We start from the raw sequence: 26,751 nt of genomic DNA, 5'->3' as shown, positions 1-26,751 counted from the left end.
GCACCTGAGGCAGCAAGTTACGCCCTATTCCCAGCAGGATCCACCCTAAACCCGGGGCCACCCTAATCCCTGAGCAGGGTCACCTATCAACCCAAAATGCCATGCGTCATTCCTACTTGGCTATGGCTCTCAGCAGCTAAAAGTGTTGGTAATAATTATAAGACAAATTTTAATTTACAATACTCTGAAATTACAAATAAGTTGCTTTTATTTAAAAGATGTGACTGACTTATAAGTGGAAGTAACAGCTTTAGAAGAAATATGCTGTGCCTTTCTCCCAAGTGTGCCAAGGCACACTGACTTTTCCAGGCAATGTTCTCCCTGAGCGAAGACTGCCTACTCTAACTTAAAGTAAAGAATTCATTTTGATAATCTGATAGTATAAACAAGTACCCGGAGGGGGAAAACTCAAAAACAACTACAGAGAAAATATACTAGTAAGATCAAGGTAGGAAGCAGCTGTGAAAATGCTTGTAAATTCAAGACCCTGGGGAAAGGAAAACTATCCCCAACCACAAAAAGCAAATCTGTGCTGCCTGGGATGACATTTAGGACTGTGAAAGAATCCTATGGTTAATGAGAGGACAACAAAGTGTATACTGTCTTTATCTTAAATAAACTGCCTTCATTTGTGGGCAGCACAAACTGAGATTTAGTACATAAATCTTATTTAACTAGGACCTCCTCAGTTCTAAATTGTCTTCTTTCACTGCTACCAGAGGAACAACTTATAACCCCGTGAAACACATCTGAATTACACCTGGAGCCTGTTATGCCATAACCTGAGTGTGATAGCAAGATGAAGTACACATATCTGTGCAATAACTAAAAAAGAATGCTACCATTTACAAACAACATTCTAGACATCACATACCTAAATATCATATTTCTCAAAGCAATTAGCTAAACGCGAATTCAAAAAAATTCTGACATTCTATTCAAAGTATTCTGGAATTACCTTCAGTGCCTATGATAAATATGTTTTAATATCTGTAATGGTGGAAAAATCATTATTAACCTTAAACCAGGGTTTAACAACCTCTGTACTATTGACATTTTATACCAGATAATTCTTAGGTGTTGGGAGTCTGTCCTGTATACTGTAAGATGCTTAGCAGTATCCCTGACAACTCAACAGCACCCCTCCCACTGAGTGGTGACAATAATGGTACATTGTCAACTGTCCCCTGGAAAACAAATGATCTTAAGTTGAGAAACACTGCCCTATACTAACTGTTTATAAATAATGCCTCTTTAATTTATATAAATTGTCGTGTGTGTGCATGCACACACGCCAGGAAAGTAATCCAATATATTCAAAAGGATTTACAGAAAAATAATTTAGGCAAATAAAAAAAATGCCTTTACAATAACAATTGACTGAAAACTAAAAATCTGCTATCTAGAACACTACATTTGTCTTAACAACTAGTTATGGTTCATTCAATTGAAGCTTTAAGCTTTTATTTAAAAACTTATTTCTTTCAATATAATAAACCATAAACCACTAAAATGTAACTGACTATAAATAGAAATTTATTTACTTACAGATACAAGTAGAAATGTTCAATGATTTTTACCCAAAGCTAGAAAACCATTTATGATCAATAGCCAAACAAATGCATCCTACTGAACAGGAAAATCTTTACTGTCTGTTTCACTTTTGTTAGGTAGTAGTCAATTTGGAAATATGTAAATTAATAAAGACTGGCTTATCCATAAATGAATATTTTAAATTTCTGGAATATACTTAAAAATTTATTTCTGGAATATACTTAAAATTATTTCATGAATATCTATAATAGGCTTTGGTGATTAATTTACAGGATACAAAAACCAAAAGTTTATTCATAGTATCTTTTTAAAAAATTACAGTCCAATCATATTTTTATCCAAACCTGTTGTCTATAACATGAAAGAAAAAACTTTAGTTCACACTTGAGATGATCACACAAATATTTAAGGCCAATATACTAACATATTGCTAAGTAATGGCTTCATCATTTTAACCATGTTTTCTTCTTACTCTTTTAGTTTCAGAAAATTGTTGATTCAATTTAAATACCTTTGCATTTTTCTCTTTGATACTAGTCTTCTAAATGTCTAATGACTGAGAATAAGGAAAAGAGAAGACCTGATGACCAAGACAAGATGGATCAAATTAAGCATGTGAGTCTAACTGGACATACACCTATACCCATTCTGCATATATAAAAGATGTCACTAAGCAATAAAACTATCTTGAAATTTAATCAAAATTATAAGTACTCTGGTTATAAATTATAAAAGAAATATATTAAAATATTTCCACTTAGAAGAAACCAGCCAATTCTAGAGAATTCTAGTTCACCTGAAGTTATTGCTCTTCTAACAGAAGGATGAAGAGCTATGTATTTATTGACCACTTTATCTTATTTTCTTAAATTATTACCTCATTTAATCCTGACCTCAACCCAATAAGATAAAACTATGCATGTTTTACAGCTGAAGTAAAAGAGAAGCTCAGGCAGAACAAGTATCTTGTCCAGGGTCTTACATCAAGTAATTGGCAAAACCAGGAAAATTTTTCAATTTGTGTAACTTCAAGGTTTGTGCATTTTTCATTACACTGTAACTCAAAAATGTGAGTAGGATCCCTCTAAAGAGTTACATTTTTCCTGAGGAAATATTAATTTCATGAAAAAATAAATTTGGAAACTAATAAAAAATGAACAAGGGAATGGGTGTTCCTTATCAAATATTTAAGTATTTCATAAATCTTGTGATCCAGGAAAATATTCATCCCTGATTAATACTGATACAGAAGCCCTCAAAAAAATACTAGCAAACTGATTTCAACAGCATATAAGAAGGATCACACATAATGACCACATGGAATTTATTTCTGGAATGCAAAGGCGGTTCAACATTGTGAAACATTAACAAAATAAAATGACTACTTGGCATCTGCACTGACATACACAAAAACATCTGATGAAATTCAACACCTTTTAATGATTAAAAATATCAACAAATTAGAAATATAAGGAAACTACCTCAACTTAATAAAAGGCCATTTATGAAAAACCCATAGCTAATATCCCTCTCAATGAACAAAAGACTGAAAGGTTTTCCTCTACGATCAGGAACAAGGCAAGGATACCTCTTCCTGACACTTCTATTCAACATCATGTTGGAACATTTATATTAATTTTCAAAAGAAGTAAAAGGCATTGAAATTGGAAAGTTAAATGGTCTGTTTGTAGATGTCAAGATCTTACATGTAGTAAACTCTAGATTCTAAAAAAAATAAGCAAAATAAAACTTTACTAGAACTAATAAACAACTTTGGCAATGTTACAGAACAATCAACACACACAAAAAAACAGTTGTGTTTCTACCCACCACAATGAACAAATCTGAAAAGGAAATTAAGAAAACAATTCCCCGCATGGTAGCATTAAAAATACTATATAGGGATAAACCTAAATAAAGAGATGACAGACTGTACAATGAAAATTATAAAGCACTGCTAAAAGAAACTTAGAAAGACAGAAATAAAAGGAAAGATATCCTGTGTTAATGGCTTAGAAGATTTAATATTAAAATATCCACACTACCCAAAGCAATCTATAGTCAACACAATTCCTATCAAAATCCAATGGCCTTCTTTGCAGAAACAGAAAAATTCATCCTGAAATTTACATGGAACTTTAAGTCTCCCCTCCCCCAAATAGCCAAAATAATTTAATAAAGGAATGAAGTTGGGGGATTTGCACTTACTGATTTCAAAATGTATTAAAGAGCTACAATAATTTTATCAAGTATGGTACTGTCATAAAGACAGCCTTGTAGTTCTATGGTGTAGAATACTCAGAAATAAACCAAATATGATCATTTTTTAAAGGATGTGAAGACCAATTAAAGGGGAAAGAACAGCCACTTCAACAAATAATTATGCCCAAACTAAAAATCCACATACAAAAGAATGAAGTTGGACCATTATCTAATACCACATTACAAAAATTCACCCCAAATGAACTAAATACCTAAATGTGAAAAGTAAATATAATATTCCTAGAGAAAAACAAAGTAGAAAAGCTTCATATATTGAACCTGTCAATGATTTCTTAACTATTACACCATAGAAACCACAAGCAAAAATAAATGAGATTATATCAAACTTAAAAAATTTTGTGTATTAAAGGACATCATCTACAGAGTGAAAAGGAAACTTATAAGAATGGAAGAAAATATTTTCGAATTTCATCTCTGAGAAAATGTTCAATATCATTAATCACCAGAGAAATGGAAATCAATATCATGATTTATTACCTCACACTCTTTAGAATGGTTACTATAAAAATACACAAAATAATAAGTGTTGGTTAGGATGTGGAGAGACCAGAACATTTGTTCTCTGTGGAAGTATAAAATGGTATAACTGCTATGGAAAACAATAAGAAAGTCTCTCAAAAACTTAAAATATAATTATCATATGACCTAGCAATCTTACTTCTGGGTTTATATCCAAAGGAACTGAAAGTAGGATCTTGAGGAGATATCTGCAGGCCCATGTAAAAGCAGTACTATTCACAACAGCCAAATGTCCATCAATGGATGAATGAACAAACAAAATTTATTCCACAAGAAATATATTCAATCTTAAAAAGGAAGGAAATTCTGTCACATGCTATAATTTGGATGAACCCTAAGGATATTAGTGAAATAAACAGTCACCAAAAGATAAATACTATATGATTCTACTTATACAAAGTATTAAAGCAATCAAAATTCACAGAAACAAGAGAGAACGGTGGTTATCAGGGATTATGAGAAAAAAGAGAAGGGGAATTATTGCTTGGTGAGTTTAAAGTTTTAGATTTACAAGATGTAAAAGTTTTTGGAAATTTATTTCCTGACAATGTTTACATACTGAATACTATTGAACTATACATTTAAAATGGCTAAAAGGGTAAATTTTTATGTTTTTACCATATTAAAATATTTAAAAATTCTAAAATTTAATGTAAATTGAAATATCCATGACTAACTGTGTGAACTACTACACATACACACACTGATAACTAAACTAAAGGCTCATTACAATAATGCCTGAAAGCTCCTAAAAAGGAAATACTTTAGATTCTATAAAAGCATATTGTTAAAAACATACAATCCTACTTACCTTGGTTTCTCTCTTTTTTCTCTTTGCCTTTCAAAATCCCGCCCTCTGTCCTTTCCATCTCTAGGTTTTTCTTCTATCCTGTCTTTCACTTTATATTTTTCTTTGTATTTTTTACCCAGAGCAATATCTTCTGGTATAGGAGGGGGTGGACTAGGAGTACGTGGTCCTTTCTTTTTACTTTGGTTGTTCTTTGAGTTCCTAAAGGTAACACAAAGTTATCATTAGAGGTTCAAATATTTCTGTAAGGCCAAATTGATATTTTTAAAAGTGCTTTTTAAAAATGCCAACATTCCTTCCAATTACTTGCTCTTTACTATGTTGTATACCAGTAATCAATAGGGAGGAAAAAAAATAACTCACAGAAAGGCGCAAAGAACTGGCTTGTTACTTATTTTGTGAATGCTGCTTATTAGTATGTAATTTTAAATAACAGGTTCTGAGAAAAGATGGAGATACAGCAGGAAGAGACTTTTATAGGTGATTACAAAAGGACAGGAAATAGTATTGTAAAATAAAACAAAAGCTTAAATTGTATTTTTTTAGTTTATATAAAAAGTAGTTAAAGAAAATAAAAATCACCTATAATTCTACGATCCCAAAATAATTACAGCTTTGATATGCTTCCACATTCTTCCCTTGGTTCTTTATATATTCATTTAAAACTAGATATTCACATGCAAAAAGATGAAGTCAGACTTTATCTTGTATCATGTACAAAAACTGACACAAAATTCATTTAAAATCTGAATGTAAAATCTAAAACTATAAAATTAGAAGAAAATAGGAAAAGCATCCTAACAATGGACTTGGAAATGATTTCTTGGTTATGACAACTAAGGTATACGTAACAAAGGCAGAAATAGACAAATGGGACTGTAATCAAAGACAGAAGTTTTCATGTGTTAAAGGATACCATCAACAGAGTGAAAAAGGAAACCAACAGAATAGGAGAAAATATTTCCAAATCACATTTAGAGGATGGTCACAACTATTTTACCACTGAAAATGGATGTTATTCTGTTTCTTTCTTACATACACATATATACTCATGAAAATCCCATTATAGTACTTTGTAAGATCTTTTTATATTGAACATAGAATGGGCATTTTCTATAACAAAAAGTAGATTTAAGTAATCATTGCTATTAATTGTATAGAATTTCTTTGAATAGATAAATGCTCTATAACATTTAATCAATTTCATATTTGTTTTTCAGGTGGTTTCCAAGTTTTGATCATCATAAAGGAAACACAATATCATCCACAAATAAAATTCCAAGCATTTGTTAGCAAACATTTATTTAAATCTTTGAATCTTGTTCCAAGAAATCTTTCCTAACTTTTAGATCAAAAAGGTGGTCTCCTAAAATTATGGAATTTTGCCTTTCATATCTAAGTCTTTAATCAACTTGTAACTTATTTTGTGGAATAGACTTCAAGTAATTTTATGTAAGTGGTATAACTTTGTTCCCTATACATCCCAAAATGGCTGTCTTTGCCACATTCCTGAACAATAGTTTAATTGAATACAATAGGATCTTCATGTCAAAATTCCTTTCCCTAAAAGCTCTATAACATTTAGTGTTGTAGATGAGTAGTCCAAAGAGAGTCATTTTCTTTCCATACAGCTGACCTGGCTTTTCTGTTGGGGTACTTTTAAAACTCTTCCTTGGAAAAAAAACTTTTAACGAAGCCAAGATATTTAAAAAAAGAAAAAATACATATTTTTTTTCCAGTATTCAATATACTGTTCCAATATGAAACTTCATGTTGTTTACTCAATTTCATCTATTTTTACTGCCATTTCCCTGTCTGACCCATCTATTATTTAGTTACTACATCACCTAGATCTTTCATATTAAATTCCTGTCATTCCTATCCTCCTATTTTCTAATATCTTAAGCTTATCTTCAAATTCAGTAACTTTTAAATAGTAACCATTTTACTAATTCTAAATTTGACAATCTCAGTATTCTATTTTTAGTTTGATAATCTTATTTTTCCCAAAATGATATTTTTTGATCAAGTGCTCTCATCATGCCAATATAATATACTCTCAAACTGAATGAAATTTATGAATTATTACTTATATTTGTTCCTGTTTTAAGTATTAACATTTCTGTGTAAGCCATCTGCTCTGAGTGTTTAATCCTGTACTGAGTTTTTAAATAGCCCTTCTTTCATACATCTGGTGAGTTTTCAATGTTTATTCATTTTACTATCTATTGATATTTATACATAAAGATCTATATCTAAATCCTAGAACTTATTTTTTATTACCTTGAGTTCTCTAGTACCAAGATTCCTCAGATATAAAAAGATTAACGGTACAACCCTCAAAATTCCTAATAAGATTGAAAAAATATAAAAGCATCTAACTTATACTTAGCATTCTGAAAATTTAGCTCTCTTGGTTCTTATCCTTATTTCCTTTCACAGATAGGGTCAACCCACTTAAGCAAGTAAGAGATTACTAAAATATGATTACCAAATCTATTTTTTACCCTTACCCTCTGCCAACAACCACATTAACCACAAATCTCATTACATATTTATGAGATGGCTCAAACTACTTATGCATCTAATAATTAAGTTAGATACCTAAGATTTCTAAGTATTTTTCCATTTTAAAGACAAAAACTAGTCACTTTTAGGATCTGTATTAAAAACAAAATGAGAGAGGAATTTTAACTATTTTCATGTTACTGCCTATAATAGAAGATTTACCAAACTTTTCCCCTAGGCACACAGGGCTGAACCATACTATCTAGACTTTTTTTAAATTAGGTGTGGTCAAGCAAATAAAATATGACCAAAGCAATGTGAACAGAAGTGATGTATAGCAATTTCAAGGACTTCATATGCCAGGCAACTGTAAATTACAAAGCTAAATAAAGAAAACATTTTTTTTTTTAACCTTGTACATTCCATTCTTTGGTTTCCTTGAAAGTCCAAGCAAATAGAGCCATAGGTCTGAAGGTGCCTAGGTTAATAAATTTCCAAGCACAGAACACCACTTATTAATTAGAAATCACCATTTTGACTTCACTTAAGTAAGAAATACTTCTGTTGTGTTAAACCACTGACATTGAGATTTAGCTATTACTATAACCAGGATTATCCTTGGAAAATTTATTTATTATTTGAGTAGACAAATGCTCTATAACATAATCCTGAAGTATAGTATTTCTTCACATTATGTTTAAAAGCATGTGGTTGGAAAACACAATTATGTTACACTGCACCGTTTTCCAACTGAAAGGGCCAATATTGGTTTTGCATATTCTGAAATCAACAAGAATCTTTTAATATTTTTTAAGTCAATGAATGATTATTCTAGGTAGCACCAAGTCCATTACTATTTGTGGTATACAGTATACTTATATACATCTATGATTTTTAGATTCTCTACCCACCCCCCGCCAAAAAAACCCATTCCTTTTGAACAGCTTTGGACATCCTTTATATTTCTCTGTACAAAGAACTACAAGTAAAAAATTTACATAGTAAAAACTAAGGCTAAAAATGCAGATGGACGGATTAGATAATACATTTATGATTTTTAAATCACTCTCACATCTTAGGATAAATCTTAACTATCATACTAGATTTTACAATGGATGTCAAAGAAAAATACCAGCTTTCAGGGAGAAATGTGAGTTTTAATTTGTCAGTAATTATATCTGTCCATTCAATACGATAACCTAGTAAGACCAAGGAAGAGTTTATTCATCTGATTTGTCACCTCGGCTGACTTACTGGCACTGGGTGAAATGCTTCGCTGAATTTTAACTGAAATTCGAATCCTTACTTGTGCTTAATATGTTTTCAAACAGTTTATAGTATGATCTAGCAATGAAATTAAAAGTTGACTGATATTCTCCAGGCAATGTGAACTGCCTAAAGAAATGCTATAATTAATTTAATGTTTTGTTTGTTTGCTTGTTTTCCCAGAGATACTAATTTATTTAGGAAAACGGATACACTTAAGGAAGAATGCCAATGATCTCAGAGTGAAAAGGTACCTTTTGGAGTAAAGCTATGAATAGAAATTCAATGGAGCATGTGGACCATCTTCAGAGAGAGAAAGAGAGAAAATTCTTTGTATTTTTAATGTATTATTTTCCAGACGATTCTGGGTTATTATTAATGATGCATATTAAAGTAAACAACACATAGAATATAAAAATATAGTAGTTAAATCAATGTGACAATATTTATTAAAGGACAATACACTAATACAGCAGTGTGAGAGATAATATAAAATGAAGATGAAACTAACCCTCATCTAAACAATTATTACAACTTTCTATGAAAAGACTTTCAAAGATTTCATGAAAAGAAAGGATAATAAAATGAATAAGGCATATTTCTGATATGCAATTTATTGGAGATATGAATGGAATTGATGAAATAATATAATCAGTTAGCCAATAAGATAGAGAGCAAGTAGGGTAGATCACATCATTCTCTGATTCAACTTCTTCCATATTCCTTTGCAATATTTATTTAATCCCAGGAACAAAGAAGAGGATCAAGTCAACTTTACTGAGTGCCTTATTACAATGCAAAGCTCTATGCAAAGTAGGCACTGTGGGAAGTTAGAACAATGAACCATCAAGATCCCAATTTTCAAGAAGCTTAAATTTAATAGAGGTTGTAAAACACATATGTCATAGCTGAAATACAATGCAAAGGCAATTAATATTAAGAGGAAGATATAAACAAAATCTGATAGGTATACAAAAGCGATAAAAATGATGTTTGGTAAGGAGAAATAGGAAAACTTAATAGAAATTTTAGAATTTAAGCTAGGGATTGAAGGACTGAGTTTAAACATAGTAAGTAGGAGGAAGATTGAACAAAAATATTGACAAGAAAAAAAGATCAAAATATGAATGTCATCTAAGGAATCTGAATTTTATTGAGTTTTTAAATGGCATAATAAATGAACAGAAATTGTTCTTTTATGATTTCTCTGTTAGCATGTATAATTAATGGGTTAGAGTATCTGAATTAAAATGTGTATGAATGTGTAGAGCTGGATACTATATAATGTAAATACATTTAGTAGAATGATATAATAATCTAGGGCAAAAAGTAACTGACATCTGAATAATGGTGTCTCTACGAAAAAAGGAGAAAAAAATGATTTTCATTATGGGTTCAGAGAGACAGCATTTTCTAACTGATCAAATGTTGGGGAAAAGAGGTTTTCAGTTATTTTTTAAAACATAAAATTAACATATGTGCTTTAATTAAAATAAAATTTAAATGGTACAGAGTGATATTAAGTGAAAAAATGCCAGCTGCACCATGAATTCCTCAATGTAATTAAATTTAAACATTTCTATTTTTATTTCTTTAGCTGGCTACTACAATAATTCTGAATAATATATTCTGTTGCTAGGTATGTAATATAAAAACTCTAAGTTGTTGGTCATGAACACAAAGAGATAAAAATATTCATTGTGTATACTTTACAATAGCTAAAACTGAAAATAACAAATGTTCAATAACACAAAACTAATAACTATGTTGTATAAACATGAATGAACTAAGGCTACATGTATCAATATAGAGAGATGAAAAACAAATCTTCAGTAAAAAAGTAAATTGTACAAGGAAAGTTATTTATCTACATTACGATTAAATAGATAAAAGCTATATTATATTTTGCAAAACAATACATAATGAAAATATACCCATTTATGCACATTATCATAAATACCAAATTCAAGTGAGAAGAATAAGGAATGTATGTTTTATTTCTTAAAAAATAAAACCTCTGAAGCATAAACAGATGTGACACAGATATTTGTTATAATTTTCTTTTAATTTTTGCTTAAGAAAAGCTTACACTAAATACTAAACATATTAAAAGTACCCTTCTATATATACTAAGTGATTCTTTTTAATATCTGTTCAGAAAAAGATACTTCTTTCTGGCACTACTTATCACCCTACTGACCTCTGCTGATCCAATAGGGGAGAAGATACTGCGGATGTCTTCCTATCTTTCTTGCTAGCGGAAGATGACTTGGGGCTTGATTTTCGCTTTGGAGATTTGCTAGACTTTCTTAGAGAAGGCGATGGAGACAATTTTGATCTAACCACTTCTGGTGACACCTTTCAAAAGAATTCAGTACGTTAATTGAGAAATTCCTTCATTCATGATACAATAAAGCATATATACCTTAAAATAATTTTTAAAAACCCTCAAAGTAAAAAATCAAGTACTACTACAGCTACAATCTATTAGTAATCTGAACCCATGCTTTTAACCAGTATAATTAACTGCTGTAACATACACCGTTATAAAGAAAGCAAATGAAAATTATGAAATTTCAAACTCTGAGACAAATATCAAATTATATTCAAACCAATTATCTCTATATATTTTAGAAAAATGAACAAGGAATTCTAGAAATGGCACTGGCCTGAAACAGACATGTAGTCTTAAGCCCCACTTTATGTTAGCTGGTGATTCTAGCAAGCAAGTTTCAGTTTTGTTCAATAGCAAATACTTCCTACCATCTAATTGATTAATGTGAAGATTAAATGAGTAACATATATGGAGTAGTTGATACCCAGTGAGCTGCTGATCAATGTATTGGTATCCTAATATAAATTTAGGATGTAGCAAGCAGCTAATTTCTCTGAAGCAACATCAATATTGATATTAATTACTAACTTGAATACTGCAATAAATAGGATACCTCCTTTTTAATGATAATTTCTTCTCTCTTCTCCATATTTTCTTGTTCCAATTTCATTAATTCCCTCTGAATCTTCTGACGCTTCATTTCCAATGACAACTCATGAACATAATCATAATTAATATCTCCATTATCAGAATCTTTAAAATAAAAATTTCATTACTAGTCAGAAACTATCATGATTATCTATATAAAAATTACAGCTTTTCAACTAATTTTTATACAAATTTAAATGGCAGATTCTTTTATTAAAATAATATACTTCTAAAAATTAAAGAAATATCTTGGGCCATGAAGGATTGAAATCACCATGGTTGATTTCTTTATTAAAAAAATCATATTTTTATGGTTTCTGGATTTTCTAAAAGTAATATGGGTTGCCCAAAGGGGTTTTTTTTTTTTTTTTTTTTTGGTTAGAGCTGGCAATGTAGCTCAGGGGTAGGGCATTACCTAGTATGCATCAAGTTCTGGATTCAATCCCCAGTAGCATAATAAAGAAAAGCTCTGCGAAGTACTCAGCTGAAGTTTCTAAGCACTAACTATACCAACGCCTTCAATATTTCATGCTACATGAAATGTGGAGATCTCCTTGATTTACGTATTACTAAAGTGAGGCTAAATTAGGAGTACAACATTGTTTCCATAATTTTATCATTTTTATTTTCAAGACAACTGATTTGTATCTAAAACTAAAGCTGGAAAATTTTAATACTAACATGTACTCATATGCTAATTTTTAAGGACTTATAGGTCCTTGTATTAAAAACAGTCAATTCTCAATGGATCTGATGACATCTTTCCATATTCAATCTTTTCCAGTTTAGAAAAAAATTAAAATGAGAGTGGTATGAAGATCTATTTTATTATAATATAAAGAGGTTTTCAATGGCTGCTGGCATTGATACCCCACCCTTCACCCTCCTGTGTCATAAATGTCAAGAAGCTTGGAGAGAGGAATCCAGCCACTTCTCTCCTAATCCATGACCACTGTTGGGCTTCACTGATCACAGCTGAGGTGCCTTTTCAAGCTACACTTTTAGCATTTTAGATCATTTCTTAACCTGAGGTAAAAAAAATAAAATTTTTTTGAAGACACTCAAGTACAATAAAGACAAGAAGTCCTACTTGACTACTTGAAAACATATATCACAAGAAAATAGATATAATTGTCATGTACAGTTCAAATACATTAAAATAATATCATCCATTCATGCTTAGGGATTCAGAGGGTAGCTATACATTTAAATCTGTGTGACAAACGTGATTACTCATGTTAGAGTACGATGACAATATTTCAGAAAATTATAAAATAAATTAAATCAAGTTTTCAGTTAATGAGCAACTCCTGAATATTCCAGGTGATGTAGTTATTATATGATAAAATGGAGATACTGAATTTAACTAAATGAATAATAGCTATCTATAGTTACTATTTTGTACTCCATTGAGACACTTTACATCAGTGAATTAAAGGATTCAATGATCTGTTTTCATTGTGTTCTTAAATAAAATTCCATATTCAAACATCTGGGTAAAACAAAGGAAAGAGTAATTAATTGAGGAAAATGATTAACAGTGGTTTTGAAGACATTATCAATAACACTTTAGCCATCTAAAAACTACTATCAGGAAATATTATCAGTATGAAACATATATAAGAAACAAGAAGATGCTTTCAAGTACTCGATTCCCAACCACCCAATCAAGGAAGAAAGGTCTGAGCTATTAAAATATATGTCAAAGCCAATGTGCTATAGCTAACATATTTTTCCCAGAGGGAAAACTCTCAAGCCTTTACTCAAAAAGCACTTAACTTTATGCATATCTATTATAATCAAAACTCAGATTTTTTCCTAATCTATAAAAGATGAAAAAAACAGAAAGCACAAAATATAAGATGGAACTCACAAGAGAGAAGCCTGAAATTAGTCAATAAATTAAAAAGTATCTTTGTGTATTTTATAGCCTAAGGTTATCACTATAATTACCTTATAAAACTTGATTGTAAAAATGACTAAGTCATTGGGAAAATATTCTAATTATATATTAGAAAGGTATACACAAAGAAAAGGTTGTTATTCTTTATAAATAATCTTACTGATTAACAGAAGCACAGGCAAAGCAATTCACACACAAAATAATGCAAATGTATATAAATATGCCTTTTATGTATTATGAAACCATTTTTAAAAATTACAGTATTGTTTAGATAAAGGACATGCCCAATCTCTAGTGGCAGCAAAACAAGTGAGTATGTCTATCTTTGTTAATAGGAGTAAAAGCCTTCTAACATTTATCTCATTTAAAATAGCAATTGTATTTCAACTAAAATTTATTACATGAAAAAAACCCCAGACTTATAAAAAACATATATAAGAATTAAAGACTATAAGTATTTAAGTATTTCCTTTTGTTTTTATTTATGATACATTCTCACTGCTACACTCTTACACAATTCTGAGTACACAGTAAAATATGAAATTCTCCTTATGTTCCTCCACTAATATCATCACTGCAATGGTAACAGTTTAGGGTTGAACGCATAAAAATAAACCCTTATAGTTTCTTAAACAACAGAACCAAAACTACACACTGCCTTATAAACAGGATTTTCCCATGTTACACATCAAGCCCAATCATCTTCATTTTAATACCTACAAAGCTTTTCAAACTATGAACACACTGTAACTTACTTGACCAGTTTTGTTCTGAGATGTGCAGTTTGTTTTCAATATTTTGCTATCAGAAAGACTTCAGTGAACATTTTAACATCTACCTTGATTGACAAGTACCAGTATTCTTTTATTACAAATTTCTCAAACTGCAATTTATTGAATCAAATAAAAGTACAACCTGTTTTCACTACGGTCAAACTGCATTCCAAAACAACTTTACCAATGTAAACTGACATCCCAATTTCAAAAAATCAAAACTATTTCTATAATACTACCTTATTTGCCTAGTTTAGTAATTCGCCCCTGAGTACATAACAGAATTTTCCAGATGTGATATCTTTAACAGACTGAATGCAGAAGCAGATATGAAAATTAAGCTGAATCCTATTAATAAGCCAGACATTGAAATGCCTTGTAAAAACATGTAAAAAAAAATCTTACCACTTCCTCACATTTTTTCCTTGTAAAAGAATAGTATTTTGCATAAAAGAATATATTAGTTTTATTATTGTCATTATCAAACGATTAATAAATAGTTTTAAAATTTCTCAGATTCAATTAACCAAAGAAAAATATAAAAATCACCATATTTTATATGTAAAACTATTACTAAATATTTTTCCTATAATAAGTCTCAAAAAAAAAAAACAAACACTTTAGGGCTGGGGTTGTGGCTCAGTAGTAAAGTAGTAAATGCCTGGCATGTGTTAGGCATGGGGTTCGATTCACAGCACCACACATAAATAAATAAAGGTCCATAGACAACTGAAAAAAAAAAAAATATATATATATTAAAAAATCACTTTGTTTTTTTTTTTTTTTTTTAAAGAAGAGAGAGTTAAGCGGAAAACATTAGAAATCAATAAACAAGGGACAAAATACAAGGAGCTTCTATATGATTGAAAGACTTGAACAGGAAGACAAAAATCTGAAGAGTGACAGATGGAAGCCAAGCAAAAGAGTCTTTTTTCAGGACAGGAGCTCTAAGATATGTCAAATGCGGTAGAAAGTTACTCTGAGATAGAGACAAGTATGTCTCCATTTAGCAAAGAGGTTATTAGTAACCTTGAAGAAGAGTTTTAGTGGAGAGGTGGGGCAGAAAACTGTATACTAAGTATCAGGTGAAAAGGCAGATATAAGGTCCATTCAACAGTCCATTCTCTTTGAAGAATTTAGCTATTAAGTGGAAATAAGCAGGGTAGTAGCTAATAGTAAGAAAAGGAATGTTAGAGATATGGCCATGAATGTATAACAAATAAACATAATTGCTGAGGTAAGAAGAAATCAGATTTAGAATACAAGGGAATATATTAACTTTATACAACAGGAGGAAGGTCTCTTAACACGGAATAAGAGGAAGATAAATAGTATCAACTAATTATTGTAATTTTATAGACATAGTATTAAATTAGATTATAAAGCCAATGAACTAATCATAAAGAAGTTTCTTATTCTTTCATAGAAATAACTTTTGAGCAAACTGTACTGTTCCTTATTAAGTACTGATGTTCCAATTAGTGGAGAGACATATAGGGTACTTTTCAAGTCTTGGTCTATTTCAGAGATCATTCTGAAATACAGTAATAAATATCTTAGACATGCAAGCTCTTGGATCTCTGTCACAAGGACTCACTCAAATCAGCCACTGTCCCCCAAAAGTAATATGCAGCCAAATTGATATGGCTATGTTCCAATTTTAAAAGTTTATTTTCAAAAATATAAACAAGCAACAGTCCATATGGTGTAGTTTTCTAAACCCTGGTGTAAGTTTTCAGCTTACTACTGAAAAAGCTGTTAAAATTCTTAAGCTCTTTAATTTTGTCATCTGAAAGTAGAATAACATAGCTACTGAATGAGAATAGAAATTATATTAAAATGTCCAGCATATCCAATGCACTCAACAAGTGTAGAGTTCCCTCTCTAGAACTGGGAGCATGAGGTTAGAGTGCTCACCTTCTGGAACATAAAAGAAGTGGAGAAAAGAGAACATTCATGGTATGGAAAAATACTTATTTGTTAAGACATTACTCAAAGACGATTTTGCTAATTTTCATGAATAAATTCCAGGATTCAATTATCATGTGACTAATTTCTTCTGAAAAAAAGAAAGTCAAATTTCTTGGAAATAATTTCCCCAAGTATTTAAGATTTAAAAATGTCATTTTAAAATGTTTTATGTAAAACAACATAAATTTAATTTTTTAACTTTAGTATTGAGGAATTTAAAAATTTACAAATGTAATAAATCAAAGGACTATGAAACTACACAATAAAATTTTAAAGAGAAACCTAGGACGATGAAGTTTAAATATGTATTGCAAACTTTTTTCTGCTTTTGAACCGCTACCCTATGCAGTATCTATCTTACAACTCTGATAGTTAGAAACATATCAATATGATAATTCTGAAACAATGGAGAGATCACAGTTAACAAGTGATTGGTTTTTGTTTTTGTTGTTTGGCTAAATTAGGGATTGAACCCAGAAATGCTCTACCACCAAGCTACATTTTATTTATTTTTTGAGATAAGGTCTCACCAAGTTTCCCAGGCTGGCTCAGAATTTACGATCCTCCTGCCTCAGCCCCCTGATTAGTTGGGATTACAGGCGTGCACCATCTTGTTCAGCCTTGAAAAATGTTTTAAAGCCTATAAAACGTCTAAAAAGTGAATAATCAAGAATTTATCAGGTAAGCAAAGATTCTGAAACTCACCATCTCTAGTAGTTTCCCATTCTACATTTTCTTCTTCACTTTCTGGAGTTCTCTCCTTGGTGATTTTTATGTCTTCTTTTTCCCTATGCCTCCCTCTTGAAGATTCTTTCTAAAAAGTACATACCCACAGATTAGTGTATTTTTGAACAATATTTAAGGTAATTGTAATACACAGTATTTTAATTTCAGTCATCCTTGTTTCATTAAAGAATCAGTTTTGTAAATAATCATTTATCATAAGAACAGAGGAACAATTAAGTTCTAGTACAGCACCAAAATGATAAGACTATAAAAGAACAGCAATTTAGTAAATGTAAGCAGCTAAGATTTAGAAAACACAATATAAATCTAAAACTTTATTTAAAAAACTAAGTTTATTAAAATTGCTAAGTTTCTATGGGAAATCATTTGGGAAACGACAGTTTAAAATGGATAAAATACAATGGAAAAGGTTTGTTAAGTGACCACATTTAAAAATAAAAAAAACTCAGCTATTTATAGTAGATGTTCAAAAATCATCAATCTAGGATTTATACACTAAAATAGTATCCACTTTCCTGCATACCTAAGGATAAATCAAACTCATTTAATGATTCTATAAAGGCTTTCCAAAAAGAGATTTTATTTATTTTGATGAAACCAAATGTTAGTTAAAACAGATAATAAATTAGTCCTTACTACGATAGTTAAAAGACAGATTTTACATTTGGAACACTAGATGTAACAGTAGCCTACACAAAACAGGCCAACAGTAATTGAACTTATAAAATTCAAGATCCTATTATATAAGATTCCAAACCACATTTTACTAGGTGGCAAGAAAATAACCAGTGTCATGTATCTCTTATCATTCCACCACAGTGAAATTCTCACTTTTATTAACAATCTATAATACACAAGATAATGAAAGTAAATAACATTATGTGTTCAAACTAATTTCTAAGCATTACCAGTGATATAATTTGGCTGCCCAAAACACAATCAATTTCTTTTTGGAGTTTACTTTTTTAAAGATTTCTTACATAACTGCCTCTCAATTTTACATATTTAGGTATAAAGTTATGCTGTAAGAATTAGTTGCAAAATAACATATACAGTTGGCAAGACTAATATAGGCTGATACAAATTATTATTATTTTTTTTAGTCTTGTGTCTTTTTGATACAAATTATTAAGAGATTATATGACAAAACTGCCATGGGAAAATGTAAAGGGTCAAGAAAAGAAAATGGGCAATTATTTGTACAGAAAACAAAAGGAAATAAAGGAACACAATCTAATTTTAATCATAATCTGTGGAACGTCAATGAAGGACTGTCCTATATTCCATGCAACTTTTGAATACTGTTCATTAAACCCACTAAAAATATATATTAGTACATACCTATCCCAAAAACATGTTAGAAGACATTATTTCTAAATTAATAAATAAAATACTTTGTGCTTTCTGTCTAAAGTGTAATTACCCGACTACAAATTTAGTTGAAAAAGGATTCAGAGCAGAAGTACTGTATCATAAAACAGACAAAATGTTTTACATTGTAACACAGATTTTTAGCATATTTAGAAACACCAATGAAATGAATAATAAATTTCATTATTTATGTAAATATTTCATAAGTATCTTATATTGACATTACGTAATTTTTGAGTTGTCCATGTCTTAATAACATCTATTATTAAACACTACAGACTACCTGCAGCTTCAATATGTGATGGAATTTCAAGTTAAAAGATAATTTCCTAATAATTTGTCACTATACTGCTTCAAATCATAATATAGGAAATTACTTTGATAACACTTATTAGAAAAGCCTACTCATTTAAAAGAAAATCATATTTCCTCATTTTCTCTACTTTGACAACATATAACTTGTTCAGGCATGTTATTCCTTTATCAAATAAGTTATTTCACCCTTTGTTTTATAGTCAAAGAAACAGAATCTGGTATTACTAGTCACATATACCATGGTTTACTTTAACATTCCTGTATTTCTTCAATAGAATAGTTTGTTATCTTCTCTTAAATTCAAACATATTAATTGAAGCATAATCTTTGGACAACTTTATTTTCTGTAATTAGTCATCTTGGAACATACACAAGCTTAAATACTTGTTAAAGAACTACAACATTTAGCACCAGATATTTCAGAATTTATTCTGAATTTCCAAGCATATTAACACTGACAGTAGGGTAGCAGCAGCCTGTGATCAAACATTCTAATACTTTAAAAAAAAAAAACAGGAATTCACCAATTGTATAAAGACTATAATTAGGTTGTTTCAATTAAGTTTTGCTACCAAGTAAGTCTTCCTAACTTAGGAAAAACATTAGTCTATGTTTCTTGGATTTCAAAAATGTAATAAATAATTATGGGTTTTTAAATAACTTTTATTTCACTTCTATTTTAATACTATTATACACATTTTTCTTGAACATTATATGTGTGAGCAGATTATGTTCATTATGACTTTTATTTTAAGACAGTAAGAATGTGAAATAAATGGAAGTCTTGAGGCTAAGCATTGAGAACCAATACTATAATAAGTGAACTAGTAACTAAATAATAAAATGTTAGGAGCCTTTGTGAATCAAATAATCCAACCTCCCATCTCATGAAGGAAATTTTTCTTTAGGACTAGTTCTTATCTCTGGAATCATGCAAAACAAAATCAACACTTCTTCCACATGCTAGCCCTTTAAATATTTGAAAACTGCTACAGAACTCTTCAACATCTTATACTAGACCAAAGGCCAAAGAAAAACAATGTTTATTATACATACACATTTCATGATTTTCACACTCCTAATTTTTCTGCCATCTTCTCTATATTAATCTGCCAATGTTTCAATAAAACATGATACTCCAAATTAAAGATTCCATATTATCTATGTCAGTCTTCCAAAATTGATATATAGATTATACACAACCCACATCAAAATCCAAGCAAGTTACTTTGTAGATATATGACAAACTGATTCTAAAGTTTTTATGGAGACTCTGAATAGCCTATAAAACTAAAGATCAAAGGTAGTACATTGACACTACTGGACTTCAAGACTTAATACAAAGCTAGAGTAATCAATATAGTGTGATATCAATTGACACAATGTACAAATATTTTTTAAAAAGTGCCCAGAAATAGATCTATAGAGAAATAATCAACTGATCTTTGAAAAAAGAACAAAGACAAATGTGTAGAGAAAGAACAGTCTTTCAACAAATGCTGCTAGAATAACTGGACACCTACATGCAAAAAAAAAAAAAAAAAAGTGAATCTAGACACACTTTACATGCTTCACAATAATTAACTAAAAACAGATCTCAGACCTGAATGTAAAATGCACAACTAAAACTCCTAGAGATAAGAAGAAAATATCTAAATGATCTTGGGTATGGCAATAATATCTTAAGTGTAATATCAAAGGCACCATCCATGAAATAAATAACTGAAAGCTGGACTTCATTAATATTTATAATTTCTGCTTTGTGAAAAATATTGTCAAGAGAATAAAATAGTCAAAGACCAATAGAAAATATTCACAAGGGACAGCTGATCCAAAATATAAAGAATTCTTAAAATTCAACAACAAGAAACCAACCCGAATGAAAACTCCATCACAAAGACCTGAACACATGCTTTTATCAGCTGGCAAATCAGCATATGAAAAGATGTTCAACATGGTATGTCATTGAAGGAACTAAAAATAAAACAATAATAGAAATCACTACCCATAGTATAGTGGTATCTAAATGTAGTCAAAATTCAATATACTGATAACATCAAGTGCTGATGAGTTGTGAAGCAACAGGAACTCATTCATTGCTAGTGTGAATGCAAAACAATACAATTTGAAAAATATTTAAGCAGGTGTACCCCCACACCCCAAACTGGGAATTGAATCCAGGGGTACTCTACAACTGAGCTATATCCCGAGTACTTTCTATTTTTTGAGATAAGGTCTCACTAAAGTGCCCTGTTTGGCTTTGATTTGCAATCCTTCTGCCTCAGCCTCCTGAATTGCTGGATATGTGCCACCATGCCAGGAGTTTGGCAGTTTCTAGAAAACTAAACACACATCTTTTGTAAAATCCAGCAATAAAATTACTTGGTATTTACCCAAAGAAGTTAGGAATGTAGGTTCACATAGAAACCTGCATGCAGATGTCTATTACAGACTTGTTTCTAATTGCCAAAACTTAGGAGCAAACAACATGTCCTTCAGCAGGCAAATGGATAAGACAATAAAGCCAAACGTATATTATGTTTTTAAAGTGAAAATGATTTGTCAATAATTTCATTGATTGTAACAAATTCAAAACTATGGGGTGAGATACTGATGGGGCTTAGGGAGCTGCATATGTGCAGAAAGAGAGGGTATGAGAAATCTCCATACTTTCTTCAATTTTGCTATGAACCTAAAAGTGTTCCAAAAACACAGTCCATTTTTTTAAAAAAAAAGACAAATGAAATTACCGTATTTGATAACATAAACAAATTATTATTTTATTATATTACAGATTGGTATCCCGAATCCAAAAATCTAAAATTTGAAAAGCTCCAAAATCTGAAACTTTTTGAGCACTAACAAGATACCATACGTGAAAAATTCTGACCTCACGTAACATGAATACAAAGAGGCAAGCAGGAAATATTGTGTAAAATTACCTTCAGGCTTCATAAACACGTATATATCTTTACATGATTTCATGTTCAGATGTGGGTCCCATCCCCAAAATGTCTTATTATATATAAGCAAATATCCCCAAATCCATAAAAATCCAAAATTCCAAACATTTCTGGTCCCAAACTGGGATAAGGGATATCCAATCTGTATCCCTAAAATGGGTTTAGAAATAGAGACAAGCAACCCACCACCAAAAAAAGGGGCAGGGAGTCGGGCAGGGAATGGACAGGAGACAGAGACAGAGTTCACAAAAATTATACTTAAATAACATGAAGAGAACAAAGTAAGAGAAAATTAAAACTATACTGATAGCCATGTTTCTCCTAACAAACTGGCAAAATACAAGTCTGACAATACACACTAAGAAGGCCAAGGAGAAATAAACAGGTACTGTCATGTACTACTGGTAATAGTGCAAATGACTCTGATAAGAAATTTGTCATTATTTAGCTATACAGACATTAATCCTTTGACATAGCAATCCCATTTCTAGAAATGTATCTTTCCCAAAGACACAAATAAAATACAAAATGACAAGTGCACAGTCATCCACTGCAGCTCTACATAGTAGTAAGACTAAAATAACCTATATTTTTCAAATAGAAAAAGTTAAATAATGTGTACTATAAACAGCAAAAATGATTGAGAAATAGCCCTACATATTGCTATGGAAAGATCACCTAGATATAGCATTAAGCAAAAAAAATTGCAAGTGAAGAAAAATGTATAAAACATGCTACCTTTTATTTAAGTACAAGAAGATGACAACTGTGTTCAAATACACAAATATAGGTGTGTGTATAAATATATATCATACATGCATACACATACTCATATGTAAGTAGCAAGATAATAAAAAGCTAATGAAAGTGATTACCTACAGGGACGAGTGATCAAAGGATGGAAGTTAGACTTTTTTTTTTTTAATGTAGACTGTTTCGTAGATCTAAATTTGAATTCACTCAAATAAATTAACCCACCTATATATCAATTTGGTGGTTTAACAACATGTACAAGAACTATTTCAAGTGACTGTTTTCAGAATCATACAGGTAATAAAATTCTTAATTGCTATTCTGGGACTATTAAATATAATATTAAAATAAATAAAATCGGGGCTGGGATTGTGGCTCAGTGGCAGAGTGCTTGCCTCACGCGTGTGAGGCATTGGATTCGATCCTCAGCACCACATAAAAATAAAATAAAGGTATCCATCTACAACAAAAAATTATAAAAAAAATAAATAAAATCAGTGTCAAAAGGGACCAAAATTTTCAGCATTAAGAGAAAAATCTACAGATAACTGTAAAATCAAAGAAATTAAATAGAAGCCCTGGAATCCTAAGTCTGAATTATTTGAGCATGATTCTGTTTTTTTTTTTTTTTGAAGAGATGATACATATATATTTTCTAAGTATGCTTAATGAAAAGCAATAAAAACAATGACTAATGTAATAGCAATAAGCTTCCCAGTACACAGTGGTCTTGAAATGTCTCTCAGTAAAAGGAACAAGAACTTCAAGGGGAAAATGGCTGATTTCAAATAGAGAGTATGCCTGGACACATGATAATAGAAACAACAGAACTATCAAAGACTACTAAGCTGGTGTTAAAACAACAAAGGTGTTATGGTTTAAATCTAAGGTATCCCCCAAAAGCTCATGTGAGACAATGTAAGAAGGTTCAGAGGTAAAATTAAATTATTGGATTATGAAAGCCTTTACTCAATCAGTGAATTAATCCCCTGAAAAGATTACCTGAGTGGTAACTGTAGCAGGTAGCTGTGCCTGGAGGAGGTGGGTCCCTGAGAGCATGCTTTTGGGGTTCATATATTGCCCTTATTGGGCAGAGCTCTCCCTGCTTCCTGACTGTCATATCATGAGCCACTTTCTTTGACCATGATGTTCTGCATAATCTCAAGCCCCAGGAAATGAAGCCAGCCTTTTATGGATTAAGACAACTGAAACCATGAGCACCATGATAATATTTTCCTCCTTTAGTTGCTCTTGTCAGATCTTTTGGTTGTAGCAACAAAAAAGCTAACTAAAACAAAAGAGTATCACTGGACTTCATCAAGGTGGAAAGACATTTGAAAGAAACAAAAATGATAATAAAAGAGAATGAAAAGGCAAGCCACACACTGGGGAAATGTTTGCAATACATAGATCTCACTAAGAACTGCTATCAAGAATATAGAATTATAAATTCATTAGATGAAGACATTAATTTATGAGGAAAAGATGTAAATAGATAAACAAATGATCAATAAAAGACATACAATACATAAGATATACAAATAGCCAAGTAACATAATAAAAGATGATCAACATGACTAATCATCAAGAAGTACAAATTAAAACACATGTAACTCAAATAGCTAAAATGAAAAAGACCAAAAATGCCAAGTATTGGTAAGAATTAAAAAAAAAAAAAAACTCATTTACTGTGGATGAAAATGTAAAATGAAACAACTACTCTGAAAAATTATTTAAGAAATTTCTTAAAAAGACAAATTTTTACATATCATATACCATTCTACTTCTAAGTACTTATACAAAGAAAACGTATGTTCCCACAAAAACCTACTTACATGTTCATAGCAGTTTTATTTATAATAGCTGAAAACAAATAATAATCCAAATAACTGGCGAATGGATAAACCAATCTTGATATTCATATAATAGCATCCTAATCAGCAATAAGAGGAACTGATACAACCAGCAATGTGGCTGAATTTCAAAAGTATTATTCTGAAAGAATCAAGACATGAAATATATATAAGCCCAATGCAGTGACATGTCAGAGGGTGTCAGGAACAAGTTTGGGAGGGAACTACTACAAAAGGGCATAAAAGATACAGTCTGGGATGATAGAATTGTTCTATATCTTGAGTGTGGTTGTGGTTAGGAAACAGTGTACATCGGTCAAGAACCAAACTGTATACTTAAAATGAAAACATTTTATTTTTTTACAAATTATACCTCAATAAAAATTTTTAAAAAGCTCAGGATCCAACACAAAGATCTCTCAGAGCTAAGCGGGCATTTGGGCTTAAAAAATATAATAGTAGTAATGGATTAATGTTGAAGAGGCATTGTAAAGAACTGATGGTTAGCTTAATATATATACAGATGGTTACTAGATTTATTTATATATATATAAGTTAGAATACCTACGAATTTCTTTGCTCTTTCAGCTGAGAGGGCCTGAAAGAAATAATAGCCCCAGTAGCAATAAACCAGATTTTGGATTCTAATACCATTCTTCAATCAGAGGAACAGGGTACATGTACACACTTGCCATTTCTTGTTATGTGGTCTGTGGTTGTGTATGTACCTACATGTATCTGTCTGTCCCCTGCCTTTTGGTTTACCCTTGGAATCCATCCATTAGACTTTGAGGAAGCCCAAGCTATCCACATGAAAGGGACGACATGAAAACAAACCAAAGTCTCCAGCTGAAAGCTAGCATCAACTACCAGACTTATGAGTGAACAAGCAAACCTTCAAATGATTCCAACTCACATGCTTTCAGAACTTTAGCTAAGGCCCATATAGTAAGAAAAAGACAAGATGTCCATACTGTACCTTTTTAAATTCCTGATGAAATTTGGGAACATAATAAACGTTATTTAATGACAAGGAATAGCATGTATTTTCCCCTTAAGAAATAAAAATTTGTATCTACAATAAAAAAAAAACTATCCTATACCATACATTCATTACCAAATTTTTGTAATGCTACTTATGCTCCTATCTTTCTCTTCTAAACCTTTCTTTTGAAATAAACATTCGATCTATTTATCCCTATAACAATCAGATTCCTAATTGCTGATTTGGTGACTATTATCCCTTTTTTGCATTGATACTATGCTTTATTCTTTCCAAAGAATTTTCATGTGTACTTTCTCACTTGATTCTCACCCTAACTTGTGACACATCCAATGGCAGGTACATTTATTGTACTGATTAAAAAGCAAGGTAAAGACATTCAGGATATAGTTAATAGCAGTGTTATGGCCTTCTAACTTAAAAAATCTAACACTACACAAGTCCTAATAAGTACAGTGTTTATACTACTGTCCCCTTCCCTAGTCAGGGCCATTTTTTTCAAATCTAGTTAAAAGTATCACGATGTGCAAAAAGAGCAAAGTAATAGACTAGGGGGTGGGAGAAGGAAGAGAGCTGGATAGGAGTTTGTGAAGCAAAACTAATAATTATGAATATATCCTGGAAGACAGTTCCCAGAGACAATAAGCTTCTATGTAGAAATTAATTTTTGATTCAGAACAGGAAAGAAGCTGGCAATTAAGGGTAAGAAAAGCTCTACCATAGAGTGCAAAGTCAATTTTAGTATATGTGCTGCTGAAGTAAACATGCAAAGTCAAAGTAAGATGGTTTCCTAAAAGACACCTGGAATAGCCTGGAAGATGGTAATCAGATTCACCTTGAGATCCACCTACAAACTAAGATCAGAAAAAAATAATCTGAAAAACAATCATATTAAATTGATCCAGGATAAATATCAAGCCTAAATAGATCCTCTGCTTAAGATAAGTAATCAGGTTGGGGTAGGAAACCAAAGCAACTGACAAAAACAGCAGACAGGAAAAGGGAACATTATTTTGAAGTTGCAAAAGAAAAAATCTCTGAAAATGATTATAGGGACCAGAAAAAAATCATTAAAACCATAGATTAAGAAATATAGGGCTGGGGATGTGGCTCAAGCGGTAACGCGCTTGCCTGGCATGCGCGGGGCGCTGGGTTTGATCCTCAGCACCACATAAAAA

General features: G+C 30.9%; 1 protein-coding gene across 5 annotated transcripts in view; it reads right to left on the bottom strand.

The window, feature by feature from the left end:
• Positions 1-26,751, bottom strand: part of Zc3h13 (zinc finger CCCH-type containing 13) — a 79,473-nt gene that overhangs the window by 34,555 nt on the left and 18,167 nt on the right. For all 5 annotated transcript variants that reach the window (XM_058582581.1, XM_058582580.1, XM_058582582.1 and 2 more), the window contains exons 5-8: positions 17,274-17,382; positions 11,887-12,026; positions 11,139-11,296; positions 5,168-5,365 (exon numbers count right to left, since the gene is read on the bottom strand). In XM_058582581.1, coding sequence (XP_058438564.1) covers positions 5,168-5,365; positions 11,139-11,296; positions 11,887-12,026; positions 17,274-17,382 — 605 coding nt within the window. The remainder of the gene's footprint in view (positions 1-5,167; positions 5,366-11,138; positions 11,297-11,886; positions 12,027-17,273; positions 17,383-26,751) is intronic.

This window comes from Marmota monax, unplaced genomic scaffold (assembly GCF_021218885.2).
Source record: "Marmota monax isolate L192 unplaced genomic scaffold, Marmota_monax_Labrador192_F-V1.1 WCK01_AAM20220418_F8-fsc00011, whole genome shotgun sequence".
NCBI classification, from domain to species: domain Eukaryota; kingdom Metazoa; phylum Chordata; class Mammalia; order Rodentia; family Sciuridae; genus Marmota; species Marmota monax.
The sequence above is the reverse complement of the archived record's forward strand: the minus strand, read 5'-3'. Positions and strand labels throughout refer to the sequence as shown.